Source organism: Amphiprion ocellaris, chromosome 15 (assembly GCF_022539595.1).
Source record: "Amphiprion ocellaris isolate individual 3 ecotype Okinawa chromosome 15, ASM2253959v1, whole genome shotgun sequence".
Classification (NCBI taxonomy): domain Eukaryota; kingdom Metazoa; phylum Chordata; class Actinopteri; family Pomacentridae; genus Amphiprion; species Amphiprion ocellaris.
Window position 1 is genome coordinate 26,624,287 of NC_072780.1, and position 17,464 is coordinate 26,641,750.

Sequence of the window (17,464 nt, forward strand, 5' to 3'; positions counted from 1 at the left end):
CTGAAATCCAAGCAGTTTCTAGGCACTTTTTGCACACTGTTGCCTCATTTTTCACTGCAATATAAATTCCTGCACCTTTTCTGAAAACAGCACAACCATGATTAGAAATAGAGAGAACTTAAATATGTCTTCTTAGCAGTATGGCAAAGTTATAACACAATGAACAATAAAAAGAAAAAACAGAAGTTGAATTTCTTTGTTTCTTTGCCAGATAACTGAAATCAACATATAAAAACAACACAGCATTTTTCCAAGTGTGTACAAGTATACCAGTATTGGAAAAAATGGTGACTGTCTAGCTATAGATGTTTTACTACTTACATTTTAAACTTGTTTCCATACTTGTCCTCCATCTGCTCTGTGTAAACACAGCGTGCAGTTCAGCCTAAAAGTTCCTAAATTATTGTCAAATTGTTGTTGGTTGTGGCCGAGTCACTAATGGCTTCTTGGGGGTGGCAAAGTGTGCAGAGTTCTTTAGTTTTTTACAGAATCTGGTCCCAGCAAATAATTTTTTTTTTGTTGCAAAATTTTTTAGAAAGACATTTAGAATAAGTTGAATGAAGTTGATGAAGTTTGGGTTTTTGGTTAGGTTTCTCAAAAGAACACAAGATCACACAAGATTAGATTACACACCCTAGGAAAGTTAAAAAATCCAAAGATTTGTTGTGTTTTACAGTTTGTAGCTCTGATAAATGGTGTAATTTTGGCAAATTTAAAAAAAATAATGTCTTTCAAACCTGCAGGCAGCTTTTGGGATCCAGAGGGCTGATACACAATACTTAGAACACTTTAATAGTGTGAGTCAGTACAGCTCAATGATAAACATTCAGTAGAATTCCCATCTTTTTGACAAAATGTGAAAATGCTAATACTTTATAAACTGATTTAAGTCAGAGCTCTATTGGAGTGCATTAGATTGAACAAATGTTCTTCACAAAGTGCTGTGAGTTCAAATATAGTGACCTATATTATAATAAAAGCTCTCTTTCTCTTTGTTTCCAGCATGAATCATCATCATTACTGGACAAGGTGGACGGAGACAAAGGTCTGTCTTACCTTAGCACTTTGAACGTTAAATATTGCTGTTTTTTTTTTTATGAAATACCTTGAAAACATGTGACTCCTGTTGATTTAATAGTAATACATTTTATTTGAAGGTGCCTTTCTTGGCACTCAAGGACACCATACAGACATATATACACAAAATACACAATAAAAACAGTGAAAACAATACAAAAGACAGAGAAACAAGCTGTAATCGTCTAAACTGCCTCTGTCATTTTCCTGCAGCCAAGTCAGATGTCCACCCTGCCGTCCCAGCAGACACTGAGGAGTCCAGACCAGAACCGACTCCCAGGTCCAAACCACCAAGCGTCACACCCAAACCACCACCACCACAAGTAGCTTCCCGCACCTCTGGACCCCTTAGTCCAACTAGTCCTAGGCCAAGCAGCACCTACATCACAGGTGAACAGGGACAGGGAGAAACAAAACAAGCACTGGATTTTTGAAATTAACTGTGGGGCATCAAACTGACAGGAAGGGCTGTCGTTATTTATTATCAATCAGCTGTTTAATTGGTATTTGTGTCTCAGATGACTCCACCGAGGCTCAGGCAGGCGGCTCTTCCCCCAAAGGACCACTTCCTGCTCCTCGCCTGAAGAGGGCGCCATCAGAGCAAGAGCGAGAGAGCACTAGTGACCCTTCAGGACCTCTGTCTCCTCTGGAAGGTGGGTATCTGAATGTGTTTGACTTTTATTAGCACGACAGCAGCAGCAGTAGTAACAGACAGTGTTGGAAAGCGAAGATTTGTACTTTACCTGAGTATTTCCATTAAATGCCACTTTATCCTTTCTACATTTCAGAGGGAAATATTGTACTTTGTACTCCATTGCATTCATCTAGCAGCTTTGATTACTTTTAAAACACAGATTTTACACAGTGGATGATATAACTTAGAACTCTAAGCATTTTCTGTGCATTTCTGTGGTTCCTGTCACATTTTTTTCTCACTGGACTCATTTTTCACTGCAATATAAAGTTCTACACCTCAGTAGAAACAGAACAACCAAAAAGAAGTAGAAAGAACTCAGACATGTATTCTGTGACAATATGATACAATTATAATGTTGTAAATCTGATAAAAGTTTTATGTTTTACTGCATACCTTTTTAATTAGCTTCGTAATAATAATTGCAGTGCTTACATTTTTAATGTATTTCTGTACTCATCCGTACTCTTCTCTGCTCCGTGTAAACATTGCCTGCAGTTCAGCCTGTAGTCTCTGACATTTTGCCGTGCAAAAGCTAACTTACTACTCGTCTCTGGGTTTACTGATTAGCCCAGAATTTTTTAGTTTTTCACTAATTCAGGTTGGTGCAAATTGTTGGTGCAAAAGCTTAGATTTCAACACTTTTCCAGACAGGACTGCACATTACAAGAATTAGTCCATGAGCTGTCATAATGTTTTAAATGTTTTCACAGTCCCTAGCCATGATAAATGATCAGTTTTGTAGATTTTTTGACGTGTCTTTCAAAACTAGCGGTAGCTTTTGGGGTTCACAGGGTTAAGCGGGCTCACATTTCAGATGTCTGTGAGTTGCTAACAGTTCCAGAAACCATCCCTCTAAAGTTCTTGCATAATTTAATAAATGATCCAATATCTCAGCTAAAATTAAAGATTACAAAAAACTGAAAGATTTGTGGATCAGTTTTGTTTTTGTCGTCTTTCCTCTTCCATTAATCATGTTATCTGCTGTCTTTGTATAAAAAATGACTAGAAAATAGTTCAAACCTGCAGCAGCTACAACAGTAACATACTGCTGACATACTGATGCTTCACTTTTACTAATAAAATGATGGCAACTATAATAATATATCAGTCAGATGAACCCAACCAGCATTTTTACTTTATTATTTTAAGTATGTTTTCCTGCTATGTGGCTTCACTTAAGTACATGAATTTGTATTTCTACCTGAAGTGTCATAATTTGATTCATAGAACTTTACACTGATCATTTAAAGTGATTGTCTGAAATCTGGAAAAAATCTGCAAGAAGCAAAAGCCTTACCGGCAACAGACAGCCGCAGTTGTTCAGAGACTTCCCGTAATAAGTTCTTTCTTAATGATGAAGGCCGCATGACTCATAAACCGGAGCTAAAAATGTAGCACTCCATTAAACAGGTGACGACTTGTTTAATGAATGCTTTCAAGGCCGTATTCTCCACTCCATGCACAGTGCAGCGGAAGCAAAAACCCACCACACTTACAGCATTTAATCCCAGCCTGCATGTGATACTTTCAAATGTCACCATGCGGGGGTGGATTCTGCAATTTGACGCCTTAGTTTTTTAATTAACACTTACAGGAAGCAGCGTTTGTTCTTTTTTAATATTGTTGTGATTTAAAGGTGCAAAAAGATGTGATTTGAAAGTCAAACAGATGGGAAGAAAAGATCATTTACACATATGAAGAAACGTTTATTGCCAACTACACACAGACTTAAATGGAGTTAAAGTGTTACAGAAACAATTCCTGCTCTGCCTACCATTGTCTTTGGAGTTGGTTTTCTAAAATATGGTTAAATATGGACTTAATATCTCTATAGGAAACTGTCTAGCATGTATTGTGAGTGAATTGTTTTGATTTGAATTGAGCATTTTATCACAAAAGCACTTGAAACTTTCATCACCAAGGACACAAATGGCAGAAACAGAATTTATTCTCATTTTCGGATGTCTGTCAGTGTGAGTGAGATTCTTTACCACTACACTACTTACTATTACAAAATTTTCAGCATGAAAACATCACTTTTCAACTTCTATTTTTGGGATTAAAACCTTTAAATCACAAAATGTTTAGTCAATTCATTTGGACTGGAAAAAGAGCTAGGATGAAATCATCAAGACTATAGGCAAAAAAAGATAATGGGGGGGCTGGGACTTCCTAATATGCAGCTCTACCAGGAAGCTTTCACAGGGGCTCAGACAGTCTCTCTTTTCTCAGACAGACAGGACAGACCTTTGTGGGTAGATATAGAGGAGGAACTGAATGTCCCGTTCAGACCACCAGACTATTTGAGCCAGTGTCCAAAAATTGATTTCCAGAACCCAATAATATCTCATACTAAAAAAATATGGCATCATATACATAAGAAGGAAGGCTCATCTCCCTTCCTGACAGAATCAGCTTCAATATGGAATAATGCAAATTTAAAAATAGGAGGAAAGGTGTTCTTTTGGAAAGACTGGCATGCTAGGGGGATCCAGTATATTGGATGTCTCTACCAGAACAACACCCTGAGAACATTCGATGAACTGAGAGAGCTCTACAATTTACAGAGGAGAGACTTCTGGAGATTCCTACAGCTTAGAGACTGTCTATCTAACAAAATCCCGACAGGCAATAGGTTCACTAGTCAATGCTCTTTATGCTCTAAATTGAAATTGTTGAGCAGTCGTCCACACCTGGCAGGTCAAATTTACAAATTTCTTATTGATCAATTTAGTGATGCTACCACAGGTCTAAAAAATGTATGGGAAAGGGATTTAAAGATAAGGATGAAGAGTGGAATAACTCACTGAAACATTTGTTAAAACCAGTGAGAGATGCCAGGTCTAAACTAATTCAATTTAAAATATTTAACAGATTGTATTGGACACCTGTGAGAATGTATAGGACAGGAATGGGACAGTCGGACCATTCCTGTAAGAGGTGAGAGAGAGGTGATATTGTTCACATGTTCTGTAGCTGTCTGAGCCAAGCTGCCTACTAGCAGAGAGTCATGGCAGAGATCAGTAGCAGTGTGGGTACAGGGGTTGATTTTACTCCTGCTCTTTGCCTACTGAACAGTCTAAAAAGGAAACGAAAGGATGGACGGGAAGAAAGCTCAGTGGATAAAGGTTGTCCTTAGTACAGCTAAGAGGGTCATACTGAGGCATTGGAGGGTGAACTGCAGACTTACCTATTCTGAATGGCTCACTGCCCTGGCAGAAACTGCCTCTTATGAGAGACTCATATACAAAATAAATGGGAATATAGACACCTATGTAGAAATTTGGGAGCCGTTCCTAACACCAGGGAATGTAACATAAATGATATTTGACATATGAACCAAAACCTAGCTGACAGTGTAGTATGTTCGACTGGCAGGATGGGGATGGGAATTTGGGTAGGGAGAAAATTGTTTCCTTCCAGACATGCTTGATATTGGGCCCGTTTCACGAAGCAGGTTTAGTGAAAACTCTGAGTTTGTTAACCCTGAAATGAGGGAAACTCAGAGTTTTCTATCTCAGAGTAGATCAACTCAGAGTTCAGGGTTAAACTCAGAGTTTGTTGAACCTGCTTCGTGAAACGGACCCATTATATTATTTATCATACTGGGGTTTTTTTTGTTTGTTTGTTTTTGTTTTGTTTTTTCTTCTTCTCGTTTGGCTATCTGTCTTTTATTTATCTCCTAACTTGTCATGTACTCTAACATATATTTATACGTACCTAATACATACCTATAAATTGTGCATATAATTCTACATTATTATCATTAATATTTTTATTTTATGTTCAATGTATTTATGTATCTCTGCTCTCCTGTGTTACGGATGTTCTGGAGGAAATAATAAAAAGTATAATTGAAAAAAAAAAAATCTTTACATCATACCCTAACCTGTTAAGTTTTTATCTCCTCTTAGTCTCCAGTGGTTTCCAGATAAACCCTGCAAGATAAACTTTTGACAGACAGTTTGTATAAGTATATGTGTTGACTGAAGAGTTTGATCACGTTTCCTCCTCCTCTTCTTCGTCCTGCAGCTGAGTTTCCTGCAGATGGAGATGCGTTTGAGCCTCCCACTGCAGCAGGTACTGAGGCCGGCAGCAGACAGTGGTCATCCCTGAAAGGTTCATCCAGTCCTCCTGCTGCCAAGGAGGATGAACGAGAGCGAGCAAAGTCCCTCCCAGCATACGGTTCGACCAGTCACAGCCTACATTTTCAGTCACTGCAATTACATGCCTTTCCCTGTCATTTTATTCAGAAACACTTTCTTTATAATATTAAAGATCCTCAAAAAATTGTCATTTAAAATCAAAATGACACAATTTATCAGGCAGAAAGTGTAAAAACTGAAAGAATCGTTTGCTTTTCGACTTCCTTCAATTATTCATCTGTTACATGGTGTTGCATTAGGACAAAATGGGACATCTAAGCTTAAAATTTAATCAAAATTACTGTATATGCTTCATTTTAAATCTACCAAAAATTAACATTATCTCTCATCAGATTTTGTAAAAAATTAAACAATTCTGCACTCCTTTTCACAACTGTGAAGCCATATGTGACTCAAATATCAAGTGCCTTTAGAGCAGCATACATTTCTTTAATGCAATAAATCATAAAAGAAAAAACTAAGCAGAATTTGTGTGATTATTTACTATATACAATTTTTTAAAAAACATGAATTAAAATATACAAACTATTGCAAGTGCCTACAGGTGTTGACAGTATTGGAAATAAAATGGTGGCTCTGCATGTTATAGATATTTTACTGCTTACATGTTTCATTTGTATGAACACAGCCTGCATTTCAACTGAAAAGTCCCTGAATTTTTGTCATATTGCTGCTGGTCGCAGTTGAGTCAGTTTTGGCCTCGACCACAGAATTTTTCAATTTTAGCAGAAAAACTGTTTCTAAACGAGACACGTAGAATAAACCGATTTTGATAAAATATCAAAATTTTAAGCTTTTCTGACAAAATGGCATGTCACAAATGAGTAGTTCAAGGAGTGTCAGAAAGTTGCAAACCTGACAAGTCTTTCTGTTTTTACAGTTTCTGGCTGGTTAATGGTGCCATTGGACTTTTTTAAATCTAGAGCCAGTGAATGTATTCTAGTGAACCCCAAATATACAATTATTAACCTGTAAAATTGCAGAATATAAGCTCTTTAAACTCCTCAGTTGCATTCTTTGCACCAAGCCTGTAATGTCTCACTAATATTTTGCTCTCTATGTATTTTCTTGTATCTAGGAAGTCCATAGAAAAATTGACAATACCAATGTGAGCAAAGAAAAAAAGACTTCAGCTGTAGGTTTCTAGTCTAAAGCCATCTCAGCATTTTAAATTGCCATGCTCAGGTTTTATTCTTTCTAATTTCAGTCTTCTTTCGTGTTCCAACTTGAACTTCTCTGATGTGAAATTCATTCTTAGTATTTGTGGTTTCAGGTTTGTTGTGTTTCTGCCTCATCCTCTCTCTATCTGGTGTCTTTATTTTCTACTCTCTTTTTCCCCAGTGAGGCCTCCATCTGTGGCAGATGTCAGTACAGCAGAGGAGGAGATCCCAACTTCAACCACTGATCTGAAGTTTGACAACAAATCAGAAGATGGTTCCAGTGATGACGTTCCCTCAGTTTGATACTGGGAGGATGTTCTCAGTCTCCTTAAATCCTGCTCGGCGGTCCTTTCGACATCCGATGAACTTTTAAGGAGGTCAATCACAACCATACAGAGCACACCAGCGATGATTTCTTTTTTTTTTTTTTTCCCCAGACAACACTTTGGCACAGAGGACACCATCAGGTATTTTTCATGCTGTTATCGGTGGAGTTTCCTCCTCTTGGATCAGTCCCAGCTGTCCGGCCAAATGGACGTCAAAACAGCTCCATTACTGTCAACAGTTCAAGTAGGACCATAAAGAGCAGAGCAGATGGGTTTTATCTGTAGTTGCTCAGATAAACAGGTCCAGCTGTAAAAAGCTCTCTTAGTCCAAAGCACTTAGCAGAACGAGTCTCACTTGGGGTTTTTTTTTCTTGTTTTTTTTAATTACTATAAGCAGGTCCAGATTGTAGCTGATTGGTTTTCTGTCTGTTCTGCAGGGGAACTATAGCTGATACTCCAGTGAGCTCTACCAGCAGGAAGTCTGGAAATACAAGGTCTTTTTCCTATCCTGCAAAAAAAAATCATGCGTCATCTTCAAACAGACAGACTGGAAAATGCCAAAATTAGAAGCAGCGACAAGTAACACTTGCTGTATCACAATGCTAGCTAACAATGCTAACCTGATGAGCTGAAAGTTTCCAAAGGTTTTGTTTCATTTCAAGGCAACATAATGATTTTCCCTCCAGCTTTCAATAGAAATGGCAATATTTTAAAGTTTTCCAAAACATAATTAAATATTCTGTTAGTGATATCAAGGCTTTGCATGGTTAGAAATAATTTCAAATGAACTCTGACGACTAGCTTCTCAGCAAAGTGCTGAACTTTGGCTCTATTACACTGTAAAAAAAAAAAAAAAATCTTTTTTTTTTCTTGATTCAAATATGCCTGTGGGTTGAGATTATTCCTCACATTCCTGTTTCAGTTTAGCTTTATTTAGGAATTTTGCAGACATCTGTGTCTTCAAATAAGAGAGAATTGGATAAGAAAAAAGTTGCCAAAATGAAATGTTTACATATAAATAAATGTCTATTACATTCAAGCCAAAATATTATACACAGTGCTGGTAATTTTTCATATTTCACAGTATGCCTGTGATTTAAATGTGGTGTTTTTGACGACATTCCTGCACTGGTGCACCAGTAGCAATGTGTTTTGTGTTCACCGCCGATGTTTGGTTTGCCGGAGCTGATGGAGATGGTGGAGCTACAGCGACTAGGGATATGATGGAGGAAGAACCAAGGCAGCATCCAAGAGGAGCTTGAGATGCTCCAGATGAAACAGAATTTTCAGAGGAAGGATGACAGTTTGAAAAAAGAAAGATCAATGAATCCCTGACTGTAGGTCTAAATCTATGAACTCTGCTGGAAAACTACATCTGCGTTCCAAATCACATATTTCTGTGTTTTAACTGCCCTCACAAAGTCTACAGTTTCATGCAGTATGCAACCAATGGAAAAAAATACTACTTTGTCATAATAATGCACCTTTAAACTTTCATGGTCTGTATGAAATGAGTCATCATCTGTTTGCACACCATCAGTGGCTGTAGTTTGTTTATATGCGAATTATGTGACAAAACTGCGCAAAGGATTGTGGGTCAGAATGGACAGAAAAGCATGCATGGGACATTTGGGTATTTTTACATGCTATTTTTGACATATTAAATCTGTTTCTAGCATACTGTATGCTAGGTTAATATGGATATTGGAAAGCAGCCCATTAACTGTGTTTGATTTGAACCAGTGTGAAATAATTTTACTCATTCAGAGTTTTTCCACAAATTTAAAGACAACTGTCCGTAGTTGGAACTGCAGAGAAAATTTGTGGTGGTTACTGTAAAAACTGTTTCTGGTGAGATGAACCAGTGTTCTGAAAAATGGCTAATCTGTCAGTTATTTTGAAGATTAATTGATTAGTTCTTCAGCCAGATATCTGAAATTGGTGAGGAATGTCAATCGGTACACAAGATGAAATCGCCAAATGGCTTGATTTGGCCACAATCCAAAGATAATCAATTTACAGTCGTAGATGAAGAAAGAAACTAGAAAATATTCACATTTAAGAAGCTGGAATCAGAGGAATTTTTTTACTTTTTTGGTTTAAAAAATGACTCAAATCGATTAAATATCATGATAGCTGATGATTAATTTAATAGCTAATCAGTTAATCTCTACAGCTCTAGCAAGTACCATTTAGCATCATTCAATATGTGACTAAAAGCTCTAATTTTCCTGAAAGATCTCACAAATCCAACTCGATGGCTTATAGTTAAATAACACAGACACCTCATTTCTTATCTTAGAATGTCCTCAACATTAGGATCTTTGGCATCGCTGCTGTGTTCATCCTACATCATGTGAACAAGATGCTCTTCTGGGGACACCTGGACATGTCAAACCCTGTATTTAAAATATAAAATATAATGTTTATGGGGTCAGATTTTCCCTACAAATCAGCTTTCAGCCCTCACAGCAACTTGCTTCCTCATATTCTGATTTTTGTTCACGTTGTACTGCTGCACTTACTGATGTATCCATGTAAATATGTACTAACACCTGCTCCAGGCTGGGTTTATAGAATAAATGGGGTTTCTATCAGAGGTAACTATGTGGGTTTATATTGTATTATGAGCAGAAAAGTCAGATTTTTCATTCATGTTAAACGGTGGTGGGTTTTCATTTTACGGGGAGAGTATTTTTGTCACTTTTATTTAAAAAAAAGTTTTTTTTTATTCACGTAAATAATGTGTTTTATTCTTTATATGGCTGCCTAAGAATGTGACATGAAGCTGTCAAATATTTCTGTGTTTGTGTGTTTATACCAATAAATCCTGTTTTACTGGTTTTCTCTCTCTGTGTGTGTTTTTTTGTCTCATCCTCCCTTCATGTACAGCAGCTGAGGTTCTCTCAAGTCTCGTCTGAGCAGATTTTCTGTGGATAAAACGTCGTCTCTTTCTGAAAGAAGCTTTGTCCTTTATTGTTTTCTCTTTTGCTCGGGCTTTGCTCTGGTCTCCAGCCTGTGGACAATCTGGACGCAGCAGGTTTCTTACAGATCTGGCAACATTTCGACTTCGATGGTGAGAAAAGAGGATTTTTAGCAGCTTTTTGTTTGTACATTTAATCAGTGCATCCCCATAAAAGCTAAATGTGATTTAATGCAGAACAACAAGACTTTATTATCTAAACTGGGAAATGTGATTTCAGAGAGGCGCTTCTGTTGAATTTTTAAGATGCTTCCAAATTTTGTGGAACAGATTGTTTCAAGAACTTGCCAGTCCAAAGCAGTAAATCTACCTTATGAACAGGTTGGAACTGACAGAAAAGGGTCTGACCGTAAACAATAAAGTATTTCACTTCTATTCTCACATTTTAAACTGCTCTCTGCAGAATCAGCCTGAGGAACAATGCACCTTTTAAAAGGAGTGGCTTGAAGCAAACTGACCTCAAGTTGAGACTTAAAAACCTAATTTTTGATGTTTTTGTTATCAAAGTAGCTGCTTTTTCTTAGTTCTTTTATATAAAAAATGGTCCTAAGCTGACATGAATGCTGAAGAAATCCTGCAGAGAGTTATGAAAAATGCATCATCGTCTGATCTGGTCTTTGTATCACAGAAGTTGCTGAGCTTGAATGTAGTTAGTGTGTTGTCCACTTGACTTGCATTTGTTTCTTTTCTCCAGAATCTTGTCCCTGAAAGAAAACTTCTTACTAAAGTTTAAGATGGATGTAAATTGAAAGACTTGTTGGGATATTTTAGATGTTGTATTTGCAATGTTAAATGAATAACCTGGGTAAAGAAAAGGGACACAAAAGTACAAATTTCTCCTTTATCATGTAGATGTTTTGTGTAAGTTCTCAGTGTTTTATTGTGGCTGCAGGCCTGCAGTCAGGAGGACAGAAAGAGGGACTTTGAGAAGATATTTGCTCACTATGATGTTGTAAGTCCAGATTATCTGTTTTGATTATCTGTTCTCTTATTATTTTTGTGGTTTTATGTTTTCCCAGGAACAATTTTTTTTAAAAATTTGATTGTTTTTCATATATTGTAACAGAGGAACTGGTTTGCACAAAGGACATTTTTATAATATTTTTATAATGAGATTATTTACACCATATCCTCAGTATATAGCTAGAATATTGGAGATGTAATTAGATGTGAGCTTTTGGTCATTTCCCATCACTTGAAAATATTGTGAATACTGTATGTTGTGATCTTTCTCTACATTTACAATCAGAGAACCAAATAAGTGGAAGCATACATTAAAAACACAGGGATGCAGCCTGTATCCCCACAAAGGAAAATTCAAATTTAAACCTTATTTGCTATATGTGGTGTGTGTTTGTGTGTATAGAGTAAGACTGGTGCATTGGAGGGCCCCGAGGTGGATGGATTTGTCAAGGATATGATGGAGCTGGTGGAGGTAAGCCCCAATTCAACAGTTCCAAATGAGTGTGCTGGATGTTGTCTCTGGTTTTATGTCCTCCATGATACAGCAAGGTCTTAAACTAAATTTGGACACTGAGATATTTTTTTAAGTCGGTGGAACCATCATGGTTGGTACTGCAATTCAGTGATGGAAATTCCAAACAAATTTGAAATGATCCAGCCTTGTTTTGGACACCATGAGTATACATACCTTCAAAGCAATCCATCACATAAAATAACTATACCAATTGCATTGCTAAAAAATGCAATACTTTGTCAAACAATGTAGCTAAGGAGAATTACAAGCCTTTTTTGAGAAAAGTATTGCTAATAGTGAAGATCTCTAATTTATCATCTTTTTCACAGTAAGAATCCAATTAAACAGAACCATGAGAGGCTTTTATTGTACATTTACAGTAAATTTTGTGTCACATTAACGGTAGCCCATAAAATAAAAGTATTTTCCATTTAAACAGACCTTTGTCATTTATAGATTCGCACGAGCTTGTCTTCGAGGCATCTTGATTTTCCTGTGGACGCTTCCTCTCTCCATCCCCCCTGCAGCCCAGCATCAGTGCAACAGACCTGGACAAGTTCAGAAAAGCGCTGATGGGTCACTGCAACATCAACGGAGATGGAAAGATCCAGAAGAACGAGCTGGCTCTGTGCCTTGGCTTCAAACCCAGCTAACAGACCCCCGCAATATTCACTCAACTGGCTTGCTTTTCTTTCTTCTTCTGTTCTCATTTATGTTCTATCTTCTTTCAGTCATAAGGCTCATTTTAGCTTTTCTCATTTCTTCTGTTGAAATTATTTTATTTCCTATATTTATTTCTTATAAAATCCCAGCATGTTTTAATAGTTGTATATATTTTTCTGTAAGAGGGCTGAATAGCATTAGGGAACATAATGTGCATTAAATGTGTCACTGTGATTTCAGTGCAGCTGTGAGGAATAAGATGGAAAAAATATCTACTACCATGATGACAGTGATGGTGTTTTTTCATGATTTCATTGCACGCTGCTTCTTTGTAATGTGCTGATGTACAATCTAACTAAGTGTTTGCATGGCATTATTGTGAAATTATAATGCATAACAAAATGTAAGCTCTGCTGGCTGTGCCCTTTTTTCACACAATAAAAGAGTTAATTCACTGCTATTTTAACAGCATGCAATATATGCACTCATGGGTCAACTTGATAGGAACTTCGTGAAACTGACTTATAATACAATGTTCCTTTTTTTTTTTTTTAAAAATGAGTTTAAAAAAGAATTGTTTTAATGTGTGCTTTCAAAGTTTTATCTAGCGCTAACAATCTCACTGATAGAAACTTCTGTGCGTGGAAGTCATGCCACAGCTCTTTTTTATTGTATTTATTTCTATTTTGCTTCATCGTGCAGTACAAATTAATTTAACCTCTGTTTGGGTTGCAGCAGAAATCTGATGATTCCCAGTGTTTTGAAAGCAGGTCTGCAGACTGCTGTGAAAAGCTGAGAGGTCCTCAGTTGAAGTGCTAATTAGTTAAAGTGGAAACACCTTCTGTCAGATTGCTGAGGACTCTGAAGATCTGCCAGGCTTGATTCTGATTGGTTTGTGCTAATTGCTCTGTGCCAATTGCTCTGTTACACTGAGATGTGACTGGTTGACTCAGAACTCCCAGAACTTTAAAAACACAGATGAGAAAGCAGCAAACAAGAAGCTGAAACAATAGTTTCTTGTCTTGTTGGTTGCCTGCTAACAGCGGACTTTCTGTTAGCTTCCACAAAATGATATCTGGATTTTGCGTGAGGTAGACTTACTTTGCTGTAATTTGACAGACTTGTTGCTGCACTGATCTTGTTTGCTTCATTCACACATTATCTTATTTCCAGGGTCCTACTGCTCTCACTGGTAGCTTTGGGACAGCATGCAAAAGGTAAGCGTTCAGTCCACACAAACTACAAGCTGCACTTCAATTCATTAATGTCAAGTGTTGACACTTAATATGGCTTCTCCATTCTAGCACTTAGCTTTAGAAGTGAATCCTCCGGTGGCATTAAACCTTACCTGAAACTAGCGGAGGATTTTCCACAAGGCTATGAACCTGCTTCCAATTATGAGAGCTCTGCACAGCCAGGAGGCCCTGAAAGTGGCATTGTTTCGAGTTATGCAATTGCGATGCAGTCCGGACCCAAGCGGTCCCCCCGCCAGCAGCAGCCACATGTGCTCCAAAGCAAAGCTGGTATGTGGGATGATGTTATTGCGCAACCTTCTGATTCAAAGCCAGGCTATGTGCCCCAGCAGCAGCCTCAGAAGCCCCTTGTCTACCCACCCAAACGCCAGCCCCAGCAGCCTGCCCAGCGGCCCCCGGTCTACCGGCCCCAGCAGCCTGCGCAACGGCCCCCGGTCTACCGGCCCCAGCAGCCTGCCCAGCGGCCTCCCCAGCAGCCTGCCCAGCGGCCCCCGGTCTACTGGCCCCAGCAGCCTTCCCAGCAGCCTGCCCAGCGGCCCCCAGTCTACCAGCCCCAGCGGCCTCCCCAGCAGCCTGCACAGCGGCCCCCGGTATACCAGCCCCAGAAGCCTCCCCAGCAGCCTGCACAGCAGCCCCCGGTATACCAGCCCCAGCGGCTTCCCCAGCAGCCTCCCCAGTGGCCCCCGGCTGTCCAGCCTCCCCAGCCGCCCCTGGCCTTCAAGCCCCAGCGGCTTCCCCAGAAGCCCCGGACCTTCCAGCCCCAGCAGCCTCCACAGCAGCCCTCTGTCTACCAGCCCCCAGTCTACCAACCCCAGCAGCCCAACAACCAGCAGCAGCAGCTGCCAGGTGTGCTACAAAGCAAAGCTTCTATGTGGGACAACCTGTTCACCCAACAGCAGCCTCAGAAGTCCCAAGCCTTCCCAGTCAAGCATCCCAGGCAGCAGCCACCCAAGCAACCACCAGTCTTCCAGCCCAAGCAGTCCCCCCAGCAGCCACCCAAGCAACCACCAGTCTTCCTGCCCAAGCAGTCCTCCAAGCAGCCACCCAAGCAACCACCAGTCTTCTTGCCCAAGCAGTCCCCCAAGCAGCCACCCAAGCAGCCACCAGTCTTCCAGCCCAAGCAGTCCCCCCAGCAGCCACCCAAGCAAACACCAGTCTTCCTGCCCAAGCAGTCCCCCCAGCAGCCACCCAAGCAACCACCAGTGTCTCTGCCCCAGCAGCCCTCCCAGCATCTCCCAACCTACTTACTGAAACAACCACCCAAGCAGTCCCCAGTCTTCCCACCCAAGCAACCCCAAGTTAACCCACCCCAACAGCAATCCAAGCAACCTCCAGTCTTCCCACCCAAGATGCCCCCCCAGCAGCAGTCCAAGCAACCTCCAGTCTTTCCAACCAAGGTACTGCCCAAGCAACCCCCAGTTTACCCACCCAAGATGCCTTCCCAGCAGCCAACCAAGCAACCCCCAGTTTTCCCGCCCAAGATGCAACACCCAGTCTTCCCGCCCAAGATTCCTCCCCAGCAACACCCAGTCTTCTCGCCCAAGCAGCCCCTCCAACAGCCACCCAGGCAATCCCCAGTCTTCCCACCCAAGCAGCCCCAAGTCCACCAGCCCCAGCAGCAGCAGCCAGGTGTGCTCCAAACCAAAGCTGGCATGTGGCCCTATGCTCTTGACTTAATTGCACAGTCTAGCAACTCAAACCCACAAACGAATGTTAATCCAAGAAGTTCTGGACCAGGCCTCTCAAGAAACCCATACCGGTGGTAGCAGCATCAATCATAAGCGTCCCAACTGTAAGTACCTATTCTGTTCACAATGACTTGCATCTTTAATCTTTTCAAGATGTAGCTTCTCTGTATTACAGGGGGGGTTTGGATTGTTTTGCTTTTTTTCCCCTGACAGTTTTATGTGAAGGAAAAATGCATTGGAAATGTGTTAAATTGTGTTTCTCTTTTCAGGTTCTAGAGTTTTTGTGGACAGTTCTGGCATGGCATTCAACTTTTGTGAGATTTAATAAAATTCTTGAAATTGCACTGCTGCCTGTGGATATCATTTGAATCTCAATTTATGGAGATGGCACTGTACAATGTTTCATTTTAAATGGGATTCTCCTGGATTTTGGTTCTACAGTCTTGGCACCAGAATTACTGAAACACTGGTAGCTCACAGTACTTGGTTAAAGCTACTAAATCATTAATTTATTCTTGTGAGTCAGACCAGGGACTTGTATGGAATCAGATGTCAAGGTAGAACTGCAAACTCTGAAAGAATCAGGTTTTGGTTCAAGACAACTTCTTCAGCTTGTCTTTGTGTTCCCAAGAGCACAACTTGGTGTCAACAACCACTTTAACTTTCACCTCAACATAAGGGGATGAACATGGCAGTTTAATGTAGTCTTCTCTGATGCTAAACTAAGAGCCCAATGGGTATCAACCAAATGCCTAACTAGAGATGAAGGCAGTTTGCCAAGCGGGTGGTCAGTATCAGGGAAAATTAGAGGTTGCACATCAAGACAGCAAGTGCCAGATTCTGCACACAGTTGAAACAGCTGCTGCTTTTCTCTAAGGATGCTTCATGTGCTGCTGTTACTATACTCTGCAGAGTTGGAAATGTGAAAGGTTGCTACCATCATTACCAGGATTGAAGGTTTAATGTCATCCACTGGGGACTTATTTTCTACTCGTGTTAAAAAATCTTAAGATGGCACTTCACACAGTAAAGGTGTCCACAGGATGTCAATTTCTCACATCTCATTCATTGTCTATGTGAAACACCTGGTGTTGCATTGTGGTGACTTTCGAGCTACGTTATTTGCTCCAGAGTTGCCTGCAGCTCACTTGCATAAAGTAGACTTGACTTCTTTATAAAAATGAAGCACAGAGATCCAACATCTCACGAAACTTTGTGAAACATCTAAATGAGCCATTGTTGTACTAAAATGAGGACAGATTCAGCAACTGTATAGCTTATTTCTCATGCTAAATGCTTTCAGAAATATTTTTCACTAAACTGTTTTTTGCTATCAAAGAGGAAATTTGCCAGCCAAAGGCCACCATGTTGGGCAATATTCAGATACGGCGCATTCCCGTGTGAGAAAAAGTGCCCCTGTGGATACATGCCATTAGGTGAAAACCTTGCAGTATTACACTGTAGAGAGAAGCCCTTACAAATCAAGGATTCCCTGTGACTCCCTTTTGGCAGCAGTAGGAAGAAACGTCACCTTTTAAAGGGTAGAAACTTCTGGCAGAACCAAGGTCAGGGGGAGTGGCTATCTGCCTCGACCAGTCGGGGTTAAGGTAAAGGGAGCCAAGTATATACTAAAAGTATAGCAAAGAAAATAATGCACAAGAGAACAATGAGCATTGAGTATGACTGATCCAAACTACAGATCAGAAACATGTAGCTTCAGAGAGGACAAAATACAATCTACAGGAGAAGGATGACACAAAATTAGTGGCATGCAACCTGGGCCTAAAGCTGCATAACCAAGGGATGGTTTAGAGTCACCTGAGTTACAGTAAAGTTTAGCAAATAGGGATGTTTTAAGCTGAATCTTAAAAGTAGAGATAAAAATGTCTATAAAAACAATCTGTATTCTTTTAAGGAATGGTAATTCATATTTGGCTACATGTAACTTTTACTGATTTGCTATATTTAAATTGG

The 17,464-nt window shown here is 39.8% G+C and overlaps 2 protein-coding genes across 2 annotated transcripts in view; both read left to right on the forward strand.

Moving 5' to 3' along the window:
- Positions 1-10,269, forward strand: part of LOC111571915 (F-actin-uncapping protein LRRC16A) — a 56,299-nt gene extending 46,030 nt beyond the window's left edge. The window contains exons 34-38 of the mRNA XM_023275331.3: positions 1,003-1,045; positions 1,291-1,467; positions 1,596-1,730; positions 5,807-5,959; positions 7,282-10,269. Coding sequence (XP_023131099.1) covers positions 1,003-1,045; positions 1,291-1,467; positions 1,596-1,730; positions 5,807-5,959; positions 7,282-7,403 — 630 coding nt within the window. The 3' untranslated portion in view covers positions 7,404-10,269. The remainder of the gene's footprint in view (positions 1-1,002; positions 1,046-1,290; positions 1,468-1,595; positions 1,731-5,806; positions 5,960-7,281) is intronic.
- Positions 10,270-13,524: 3,255 nt separating this feature from the next.
- Positions 13,525-15,834, forward strand: LOC111571917 (uncharacterized). The gene is made up of 4 exons (XM_023275337.2): positions 13,525-13,640; positions 13,723-13,766; positions 13,854-15,594; positions 15,760-15,834. Exons 1-3 carry the CDS (start codon positions 13,618-13,620, stop codon positions 15,566-15,568), a joined length of 1,782 nt encoding a protein of 593 aa, XP_023131105.2. The 5' UTR covers positions 13,525-13,617; the 3' UTR covers positions 15,569-15,594; positions 15,760-15,834.
- Positions 15,835-17,464: the final 1,630 nt, after the last annotated feature.